Here is a 12247-nt window from a genome sequence, read left to right as displayed (position 1 = left end):
TTCCACTTTTCCATGATGGGGCCCAGTCTCTCAATCAGATGACCACTGTTAACTTCTGCAGAAACGGTATTTAGGTGGAAAATAGTCATGACAGGAGCAACAAAAAATAATTTCTGCATATCTGGGTTAAAGCTCAGGTATTCAACAACATACACACCAAAAACATGTTATCTTGTAAACTGTGATTTCATGCTTTTGTTGGCAACCACCAATATCACAAAAGACTGTCCCCCGAGACAGCAGTAGAAATTGCACATTTCCAAAATGGGAGCTAGTTTCTACATAACACAGCACTGTTGATTTCCCTCCAAGTAATACTTATTTCATTGGCTACAGAGAAAAGACGACCATACCAAAATGCAAGCCAAATCAAAATATAAGAACTACCTTCCATACGTGTAAATGAAGATGACACGAGTAAATAAAAATGCTCTTCATCTAAGAAATCCTCATTGAGTCTCAAGTCTGTTATCAGGCGTGGGTGGCAGCTCACCTTTGCCCGGAGGGCCCGTTCTGAACGTCCCCTTGCGAGAACTGGTTATATCCAGTCTGGGGTCCTGGTGGGGGTGCAGACGGGTCCATGGGCGGTGGAGGGCCCATGCCAGGCTTCATGGCTCCTGTGCAACAACAAGGGATGAGCAACATTACTCCCACTCACACTGCTTAACATACATACGAGATGTCTAATCGAAAACAAAGTCAGAACTTTTGATTTAAAGCTTTCGTGACTGCAGGGATTCATATTCTTGGTTCTTTCGGTAAAGTCACGTAGAAGGGAAACAATAAAATAATAAAAATATAAAACAATAAAATTCTCACGACGTTTCGACTGCAACACAAGCAATCATCATCAGGTGTGAAAACCACAGCAAGAAAATGTGAAAAAAGTCAGAACTGGTTAGGCGGAGCTGTGAGGTGAAAGCGCTTAACTCACAATCAAAAGGGCGGAAGTTTCCTTATGATAATACAATATAACTATGTCTTGATTGAACAATAAAATCTTTACTAAGTCTCAAGACACTTTATTAATCAGTCCTGCATTGCAATGCTTGGACAATTCCATTCATACTTGTTTGGCTTCATGTGCGGAAAAAAACCGTTCATCCAGAGAAAGGATAAAACACGCTTGACATCATAAAGACAGATTCTGGAATCCAGTTCTGTACTGCCACCTCCAAGCCACCACACAGCTCAAAGGTAAGCCAGATGTCAGCCCAGCACATCGTTCATTCAGGTTCACTAAAATTAATACCCTCTATGGCAAATCAGTGGCTGTGTTATGAAGAGAAAGACCCTTGCCATAGGAATGTGAATGTTCCAGCCCTGGCTCAGCCCATATAATAGAATGCTGGCCTCGAGCTCATTTTTGAATGGAGGCATTATGACTGATAAACTAAAAGCCTACAAGTGTAACTCAAATTATTGAATTCATACAACGGAGATGATATCCAAAAAATACTCAAGTACTTTTTAGGCACATTAAATTAAAGAGATAGAAATTTTATAAAATCAAATGGCCAATCATTTGGTTTGTTCACTCTATGACCACCCAATGACCTTAATTATGAGCCGTATTGAAAACGCACTTCCAGCGTGAAACTATTAAAAGTTGATGCCCACATAATTAGAGTTGATGAAAATGGGTAAAATAACTTTTACACCATGCCAAATAGCCACTATCTACATATAAAAAGAGATACAAAGATTTTTTATATTGCAATACAGACTGCTGATATCAGTGATGTTAAGAAGCAGTGGCATATACACAAAAACAAAAAAAGCTCCCCCGTATAGCCTTAGCATACTGTTGGGGCAAGTGCTGTTAGTGAGCACCTATCAAGGCCGGCACGGCAAACGAGAGGGTGAGTGGCCAACACCAAGCCCGGCCGCCTTTGTCTCCCTAATGCCAATGTTTACACACTGCACCTAGGGGGAAGCCCACGACCAGTTCAGATAATCGTCACCGGCTTTGGCCGTGAGCGGGAATCAGACCCGGGTCGCCGGGTTTATAGCGCAGAACACTAACCGCTACACTACCGCTCCCCACTTATACACATGAACACACACGCACGTGAACTCACATGCACGCAGAACACGAACGCAAAACCACACATGTGACAATCAAAATCAAATCCGTCCTTCGAAGAGTTCCTTTAATTAAGAGGAAGTAGAAATGCAAACCGCTCCACACTCACCAGATGCCGACACAGGCGGTGGTCCCCCATAGCCTTGCTGGGGCGGCCCATTGTGGATGCCCTGTGGGGCCTGCTGGTATTGGGGACCATAGGGAGCGTGATACTGCCCGTAGCCCGACTGGGGAGGCCCATACGCTGGGGCAGACGCGTGTCCTTGCTGATTCATGGCTCAGCACTTGCACATCCCCAGAAGACGTCCACACCTGAAGGAACTATGCCTGTGGGAATACGACAATAGGAAAATGTTGTGAGCGCTGGCTCATGATTAAAAATGCATCAATGAATTCGATCATTCCACATCATAAACACACATGCTTCAAATGGTGATTTCCTTGGCTTAACAAAAGACTTAGTCAGACATTCTTGAAATAAAATCCCAAGCAAAATAAACTGTTGTTGTTTTGCAGGTACACACCACAGCAATGCATCACAGGCTATGAAACTAAAGTTTTTGAAGAATTAAGAAAAATGTAAAGTCACACTAATGTGACATAAATGTGTTGACATTGGGCAATCTAGTTTTTCTGCACCCACACAGGAGTCCCTTTACCTCATTTAAAAGTGGGGGAGCACCGTCATCCCGGCGGTGCAAGGTGGGGGTCACTACATGTCAGGCTATGATGACCGGCGCACAAAGGAGAGTGATTATTATTTTGCTTGATTACCAATAGACATTTCAACTGCTGTTTACCAGTATTATTCTGACAATGTTTTGCAATTTAATTCAATTGGTTTTCCAATTATGCCTTCCTGAAATACAAAAATACTCGAAGAGGCATTAACCAAACATTCAAACCAAGACTTTCACAAAAACTTCAGATTCAGTGAGCATTTCCTATGTGAATATAAACTCAAACACTTATGGTATTACAAAAGTTTGGGATCTGTACAAGCAAGGGACTATGTACACATACATAGAAGATGTAGGAATCTGACCTGAAAGCATGTGCAAACTGGCTCAAGGGTGAGCCCACTGTCCATGAGGATATTCAGAAACTTAATTCAAGTACATGTTTGTGTTCATTTATGCCACTACTATCAGCATCTTCATCAAGGTTACCATTCTTGCACAAGCTGTTTAATTGTCAACTCTGTAAGGTGCAAAGGAGTGCTAAATTAGCCACTAAAGTACAGACCACAGAGAACGGCATCATGAGTTGCATAACAGCACTGCTGACTCAGCTGGTTGGGTACGTAAATTAGAGTAAAGTTCCTTGGTTGCCAATACCTACCTTAATGTACCACCAAGTATTGTCACCCCTGAGAAATATTGGGAATCATCCAACCCTGGGCCTGGATTTGAATTCACAAACATATAGCTGCTGACCCTGCTGCTCTACTAAGTGAGGCACATCAGAAATATATTAAGTAACAATACTTCTGTTTATTTTGGACATCGACACAATGTTTTTCATGCTGGTGGATTGTCATTTGTACACTACCATTTTTAAGCTGCTCCATGTCATAAGTATGTCTCCCAGTACATTTTACTTTGCATGAAAACCCACAATGTCTCAATAGGTCCTCTTCTGGTTCAAAAACTACCAATTCAAATAGTAAGCGTAGAAACTAGGCCGCAGGCAGTCCACAGTTTAGGTGGTGCATTCCAATGGAAACAGCCACTGCAAAAAACTCAAAACATTTTGGACAAGAAGCACGCATCATATGTGAATAGCACGTGTCAGGGCGACAAAACAAGTAGTTTTTTGCCAATGGCAATCGGTGCCGAGCAAACACACGACTTAACCAACACACACACAATTTTTTTTAATATACATTCCCATTCCTTTTCGATGACCACCCTCAGCCACACCTTAAAACACATCACCTTCATGTTCTCCGTCATTGCTCAACTATTCATTTTAGATTTTAAAAAATGCCATTCCCTACCCTCACTCGCAAACTGGAAGACCAAAATGCTCTACAGCGTCATGATGAAACACCTGTGTCACAAAATCCATGGGGAAGTGGCTGTATAGAAACCTCCAACCTTAAGTGACAGCTTAAACCCCTATATATTCCAACCTCATTAGCTAGGTTGGACTCCTGATATTCCTCCATTCACCAGACAACATGTATATAGAACAATGGGAACTACTTTCTACATGTCTTATTTATGGAAACTCTTTATAAGCGTTGCAGGATGCCAATTGCATGAATTACGCTATATACAATTAAATTAATGTTATAAGCAATCATCTCCTTTCTTCGCTACCAGTTTTTGCTAGGAAACTACTCAGCCTCAATAAAGTTTGGATTTAAAAAACCCTAAACATGTGTCCATCCATTATCACCGAGTAAATGTGTTCATGGTAATTTCCCTTATGACATTAAAACTGCGCAATACAACATGACATGTCCACAATACTGTAATCCACTCTTATATAACGTGATAGGTCCATTACAAATTTGTTAAACTATTACACTATTTATTAAAACAAGGGTTTTGTTAAATTAACTTACCATTACTGATGTTTCTCAGGATATAATTTGTGCAAGTTTTTATATTTTTCACAAACCAACATAACTCCCAACATAAATAAGCAGCCAATAATTTTCCCCAAGCTTTAACGAGTAAAAATGATTCATAGAATAGCAAAGCTGTCAAAGTCGAGAGAAGTGGCTGAAAGGATTTGTAGAGAAAACAAACCCAGAAATGACACGTAGTACAGACTTGAGAGCAGCCCTCACCATATACAATGATGAAAGTGTCCCCTTGATGCAAGAGCAGAGCTGGGCCATGGCTTATACGTGTACATTTCAAGGCAACCGCAATGTTTTAAAAGTGCAAGTAGAAGGTAAAGGTTAAAGTACGCGCCACTCATCGCGCTGATGCCACCGCGGAGGAGGTGGGGTCTGCGCCATTCAAGGGGGCATCTGTTCCAATCATCCGCGCTGGTCACACAGGGTTACAATTAAAGCTAGTCTCCACTCTTTCCCCCCACCGATAGACTTATCTTAGCAAAATGACACCTGCCAATTTCACCTACAATAAAGCACCCACAAACAGGCAAAACAAAAACAATTATTCAACTATTTTGGTAGCCTAATTGAGTTTAGTGGGCTAAGTAGGGGTATAACAAATTCCCACCTATCAACTCCCGATGGTAGTTCGATGCATTGTTATAAATCGGGGACAATTCAAATCAATATTTCAGTGTCTTGCTTATATTTCCCCATTTGTAAATTTTCATGTTTTTCTTTCTCTTTTGTACAATTCTGTCCTCCCAATTCGCCTAAATAATCTGAATATAATTTACAAAAATCTAACAAATTTTGACACGTGTAATTGGATGCACATAGTGATCTTAAATGTTTCATATCAATTGATTCAAGGATTGTTACACTCATACCAAGTAGCATAGACAGTCAACTATAACAGCTCAATTACTGCCTATTAGTGTACATGCAAACATATTTCCCTATGGAAAAGTCATTGAGATTGATACTTGGTCAAAGTTTTGTCAGTGATCCAGTTTGCATTTGGTTAAAGGTTAAACTTCATCCACGTGATTCTCATGCATACAATAAAGACAATTAATTGTGAGCATAAGAATATATGATTTTCGAGTCATATACTTTGCATGCAATTAGTTAACATTACCCCATAGCTACTGAAGGTGCTATAATGCACTACATTAAAAACAAAAACCTATTCTCAAACTCAATCATGAGCCTGAATTGTGCCAATTTCTTGAATTTTAAAGACAAAATATCTTTACCAGTGAGTAATTTATACTCTTGGTTCTTTCGGTAAAGTCACGAAGAAGGGAAATAATAAAATAATAAAAAAATAAACAATAAAATTCTCACGACGTTTTTTAAATTATCATTTCCCTTCTACGTGACTTTACCGAAAGAACCAAGAATATGAATCCCTGGAGTCAAGAAAGCTTTAGAACGAAATTTAGTGAGTAATTTGTTTGAAATTTCTGTTTTAATTTAACCAAGTGTGCACTAAGGTAGTGGACATGGAGAAATTATACTTTAGATCATTCATAAGAACAGACTACTTTGTGTCCATGTCGCAGCCAAAAATACAACTTTTAAAATGATACAATTATATTACATAACAAGATCTCTCATGGAACAAAAATTACGCATCTTGAATATCCAGGATAGCTCACCTTATATTAAGAAAACTCAACTGACAGAAATATTAATAACCTATCGGTTGGATAAGTGGTTAAACATTGCTTTAAATGTGGCTTCAAGATTTAACAACAGAATTGGTTACAGCTTAAGAAAAAAAATCTTCCAGCTCAAAGTAAATCCAATACAGCCCACAGCCGCTCAGCATCCAAACCACACACCAGCACTCCAAGCAATGCAGCCTTCATTCCATACCAAGTCCAAAACTATGTAACGTACATCTTTAAAAAAAAATCATAAATTTTATTCAAAGCATATACACACTGTTGGTGCCTGAAACATTGTTAGAAGAAATCAGACTTCAGCTATTTGCCAGCACAACTGTGGATTGTTGTTGTTTCACTAGACCAGTCCCACCACAACAACCTGATCATGTGTTAAGACATCACACGTTCTTTAAGGTATTCTCAGCAGAAAATATTCTGTAGTCGGTAGTAATCAACAGTGGCTGTTATGGGAATATGGAATGTTAACTAATGCTGGAGATGAATGCTGTCCCATTGCTCATTTGAGAATTAGAATCTTTCTTTCTTCTAGAGAAATCCCACGAGCTCTTTTTCACAGATATCCAGAAAGAGGGAGACTGGTTTTTTTACTCATAGGACTCAAACCTTTCCACCCATGATAATTAGTTTGGCAGCAAATGCACGAGTGGGCTACAGAGCTGCCTAAATGATAGTCTGTAACCTCATCATATAAAATGCGTGTCACAAACATAGGGCCAGAGTAGCAACTATAGAGAGGATAAAGCCCTTCCATCCAGGGAGCACAGCTGCAGTCCTGCCTATTTTCTTACAAGCACTCAATGCTCCCCCTTCGTGACGTCTCGGGCAGTGAAGTCTGTACACGTGGCTGCTGCTGCTGCTGTTCTTAGCCGAAGGAGCATTCTACTCTCTACAGAGCTGCTCTCAACCTCGCTTACCCCAACCTACTCGCCTCAATCTGGTCTACAGTGTGCACATTTTATTTCAACGTGCTTACTGTCATCTAAATTCTACACATCTTAATCTGGTCTAAACCCTGCACGTTTTAATTTGCTTAAACTGTTAAACCTTGCACATCTTAACCTGCTCCCTTTGAGATAAATAACCAGGTCTTAACATTTTCTAACCCCCTGCACATATTAACATGCTAATTTTCATATGATTTAAAACCAAACATCTTCAACTGGTCTAAGCATTTCTTACCTTAACAGTCATTATGCCCTAAATACTGCTCATTTATCTCTAGCAGCTGTTGAGACACTGCAGTTGACACTGCAGCAAATGCGCACGCTTGAGTTTACTGTTTTGCGAGTTATCCATTATTATTGTTGGTGTATATCGAGCAATAGCTACCATCAGTACTGTATAATATTCCACAACATAGTAGGGCAACTATGTCTGGCCAACTGACACCACTGCAGTTAATTAAAATATTTCTGATAGTACAATCCACGTTACGCTAGAAAATACTTTAAGAGCATGCTACGTGGCATGAATATTGACGACACACCAATCCTGATAAGTGTTAGGTTTAAGTTGACTTCTTAAGCAAGCCGGTGACATGATTTTGACTTAAGGGCTAGGGTTATGGTTAATACAACGGAGTGGACTATCTGGGTTAATTACTACAGTGGCCTATGACAAAATCTCCCAAAATGCACCCAATTTCAGATTATGGAAAGCGAACAGGATGGAGTCCGGGAGCCCGGTGAGTATGGGAAACAAGCTGAGAAAAGCAAACGTTGTAGGCTTGGGCTCTGAGGTGGCCAGGAAATGGCAGGGCAGCAATGGATCCGTTAAGCACAGGCTGGGGTCTAAATAAAACGTAAAATTACGTGTATGGTTGGGATTATACAATGATAGAAGATTAGTAATGATCTCACCATCATATTATATTTCAACCATGCATGCAGACCGCTAACGAGCACGAGAAACTGCTCCACACATTTGAGCAGGAAGACACTAACTGTTTTGGACTCGACTACAAAGCTACGAATGAAATTTGGGGTCACGTTATGACCTGAGGCAGGATTGGGGTTATATGTTATGGTTAATAGTATATAAGGAATTGGGTTAGAGCAAAGTATTAAGTCAGCCTGTAAAGTGAATCCTCACTGGGCTTGTAGTCCAACAAAAAAACAGACGTTTCACGTTACACTTTATACAGCCATGCATTAATGGGATACAATTACGTTTGTTGTGTTTAGAAAATAACACCGATATAAATTGACAGATCAATGTCCACTACACTTGCACACAAAACAATCAAATATTACAATAAAATTTAATAAAGTCACATTTATGTACATATTGAACCATCTTATAAAACATCATCCACACCATCATCTTAATACCATCTATATGAATACAATTTAACTAGGCTTTCGCGACAAATATGATCCATGAGGTTTTGTCGTTAAATAGTTTACTTCCCAACTCACCAGTTTGCCATACTAGTAACACATTGGAAGTTTTGTTTATGTGACAAACCTGACTAATTGGCTGTGTTGGGTGGTGGCAGGTTTAACCATACATTTATATTTACGCGATCTAACCCAAAAACCTCTATTATGGATATTTGAATAAAGTGTACAGTATTGCTAATGACAGCTTTGTCATGATGATCATCATCACCATCAATTAAGATATTTTTTTATCACCAGGATAAGCCTTAACGAATTGGCATGATCAATATTCATTAATATTAAACTCATACTTATCAATATCAGAATTATCACTATAACTATGAATCACAATAATCATCTTGGGCATTATCACCACCAGAAATACAATTACTGTAAATATCACAACCTATACTATCATAACCAGCAATGTAATAATCATCAACACCATCAATCACCGCCACCATAATATTCATAATAGCCTTTGGGTCGTTACCCATAACTTACATACCACCAGCCATATTCAATCTAATAATCAAATAACAATTAATGAACAATAACGTCATCAACACCATCTTCAAATAACAATATCATTGTCAACACCATCATATAATCACCACCATCAAATCATCTCAATCGCAAATATCACTACCACCAAAAAACAATCACCGTCAAAAACAGCATAACTATTACCATAACCACTATCAATTAACTAGTATAAAAAAATACTACCACAATTATAAAATAACAACCCCACCAAAACCAGTTTAATCACCAACGTCACTATCCCTCTATTAATAAAGAAAACAATTAGCGCCGGTTTCATAAACTCCACAATCACCACCGCCACAACCATCGCATTAACTTTCACCACCACCACCACCACAATCATCACAGCCACCACAACTACAATTATGATCACTTGCCAACGTCAACAGCATCACCACTATCGATTAAGAAAACAATGACCACCACCACCAGCAGCAGCATCAAATAGCACCCGCGCCACCATTACATCCGCAACCACAACCATCACCACACCACCATCACTAAGCCTTCAACGTCACCACTGCCGGTTCCCCATTATTTCCTCCGACATCGCTCCTTTCACAAACTCAAAGGTGTAAACAACTACAACATCACCACCACTAAACAAAACAAATAGCAAACAAAACAAACAAACAAACCCATCCCACTACAAGTACTATAAGGAACCCGGCCTCCCGTCAGGCAAAGGCCTTTACCACAGCCACCATCACAGCCTAAAGAAGTACAGCCTCCCTCCCCCGTGTTGAAGAAAACGCGAGGGAACTGAGATATAAGAGACGCACTGAACGCGATAGAGACGGAGGATGTACGGAGCGTAGACGAGGTGAAATGAGGAGAGCCTTCACCTGCACGCTCGCGCCGAGCCTCTGCCGCCTCGTCGCCCTGCAGTAGCGAGTGCCACGTCTCCCTGGGCCGAGGGCGGGGCCAGAGGTTACGGGGCGTGGTCACAAGATAAGGGGAGGGGCAAGCGCCAGCGAGAGGGAGGGGTTGGTGAGGATACGAGCGGAGCGGGGGGCTACTATGGGAGACTGCGCATGCGCGCGGTAAACCAACACGTCGGCGCTCGCTGCTGAATCGATTCAGCTTAATTGTTGTTGGACAACTTCGCTGTCGATTCAGACATGGGAATTATTCCGCGTAAGAATCTACAATTTCCGACTTATGCTACGTTTGCAGGTTTTTTATGCCACTGCAGATCATCCACAATACAGTAATGTAGTATGGATTGCAAAGTGCAATAAAGCTATAGCGCAGGAATCGAATTGTGAAATAAATTAGGAAATGGAAACACGACTACGATTCGTGCATCGACGGTTAACCCCGAATTGGACTTTGCGCGAGTTGGACCACGTGACCTGGAAAAGCCGGTGGGGGGAGGGGGAATTGAGTCACGTGATTTCTATGGGTGGGCACCACGTGACCGGAACGGCTACCACGTGGCCTGGGGCGACGTGAACGTGGTGGGGGCGGGGCCACGTGATCCGGTTCGGAGCGTCACTTGCCCCGCGCGACGTGTCGGACCCACGTGACCGGACATCAGAATATAATGTTCCTCATTCAAATAAAAACGGGAAAATAAATATAATAAACGTGAAAAATATCAGGTTAATCGTTATTTGCGAGTTAATCGCTGTGTTGAGCTGGGTGCCGGATTGACTGAGCCGAACTGTGATTCACAAGACCATATATGGGTAAAGACACACCCGATCGGCTAACGCCACGCCAACTTACTCCCATATATGGGGGGGTCAAATCTGTGATCGGTGATTTCGTCGGGAGCCCGATCTTCTTCTCATCCTTACCTCACCACCCCCACGTGACGCAACCGGCTGCGCGCGCTCGCGGAAGACACGTGACCCCGGGGTAGTTTTTGTGACGTCACGAGGCGACGAGGCACGTGGTTTGGAGAGGCGAGCACGTGCAGTCAACGCACGTGGTTGTTGATTGTAAAGTAATGTGTGGGGAGCAGTCGTTTTAGTAGTTAGTGCGCTGCACTACGAACCTAGCGACCCGAGTTCGATTCCCACTCACGGCCAACCCCAGTGACGTTAATTTGGATCGGTCCTGGTTCTCTCGGTCGACTCAATTCGAGTTTTTACCGAATTGGAAAAGAAATGGCTTTTGTTGTTTTGGTTGCCGACCCCAATTAGCACCGTTTGCTACGTATGGTGGGAAAGAAATTCAATATACATATGGGATCACTGAGCTCCGTCATAGGAATGTTGAATGACCAACTTTTGATCAAATGATTTGGTGATGTCTACATCATTAGACCTCCTTTGCCAGTACCAAAATGTAATAATAGGGTTTTTCCCCTTTTTTCTGGCAACAAAACTGAAACCTTTTTACAAGGATTCGACCAGATGTGGTCGAGCACCAGTTGAGTCGAGGCTCAAAAGAAAGCCGTCCCTTGGTGTGGACCAATTAGTTTCAAGGACAATGAATATATTCTAGATTTGAAGCTTTCGTGACTGCAAGGATCCATACTCTTTGGTTCTGTTCGGTAAAGTCACGTAGGTAAAAAATAAAATAACAAAAATCGCGACGTTTCGGCCACAACACAAATGGCCTTCATCAGGTGAAGGGACCGTGCTGTCATTAGGACAGCGTTGGAGTGGAAACAGCCAAGCCCAGGTCGCGTCCTTTAAGCTGCATGGGAGGAAACAAAACGCTTTGACAAAGGGATTAGCATAAAAATGAGCATGATGTACGTAGGAGGTACATGATGGACCATGATGGACCAGGCGCGGTGGGGACCATAACGGACCAGCAGCGGGGGGGAGTGGAGTGAGTGAGTGGAGTGAGTGAGTGGAGTGAGTGAGTGAGTGGAGTGAGTGAGTGGAGTGAGTGGAGAGAAATAAGCAGTTGTGAAAGTTTGGGATACCACTACTCAGATTTACAAACACAGACACAATTTCAACCGAGAGGATGGTTTCAAATTAAACAATCATTGAAAGATGTTATA

The 12247-nt window shown here is 41.5% G+C and overlaps 1 protein-coding gene across 3 annotated transcripts in view; it reads right to left on the bottom strand.

The window, feature by feature from the left end:
* SEC24C (SEC24 homolog C, COPII component) overlaps positions 1-10237 on the bottom strand; it is a 42736-nt gene extending 32499 nt beyond the window's left edge. For 2 of the 3 annotated variants that reach the window (XM_032969153.2, XM_032969155.2), the window contains exons 1-3: positions 10128-10237; positions 2196-2413; positions 494-617 (exon numbers count right to left, since the gene is read on the bottom strand). In XM_032969153.2, coding sequence (XP_032825044.1) covers positions 494-617; positions 2196-2361 — 290 coding nt within the window. In that variant the 5' untranslated portion in view covers positions 2362-2413; positions 10128-10237. Of the gene's footprint in view, positions 1-493; positions 618-2195; positions 2414-10064; positions 10083-10127 lie in introns of those variants that run through there. The other variant, XM_076073346.1, reaches the window with a different exon arrangement.
* Positions 10238-12247: the final 2010 nt, after the last annotated feature.

The sequence above is a fragment of the Petromyzon marinus genome, chromosome 41, assembly GCF_048934315.1.
Source record: "Petromyzon marinus isolate PM22_M1 ecotype Great Lakes invasive population chromosome 41, UKy_Petmar_22M1.pri1.0, whole genome shotgun sequence".
Taxonomy (NCBI): Eukaryota; Metazoa; Chordata; class Hyperoartia; order Petromyzontiformes; family Petromyzontidae; genus Petromyzon; species Petromyzon marinus.
Note: the sequence above shows the minus strand (reverse complement) of the source record. Positions and strands in the feature narration are given on the sequence as shown.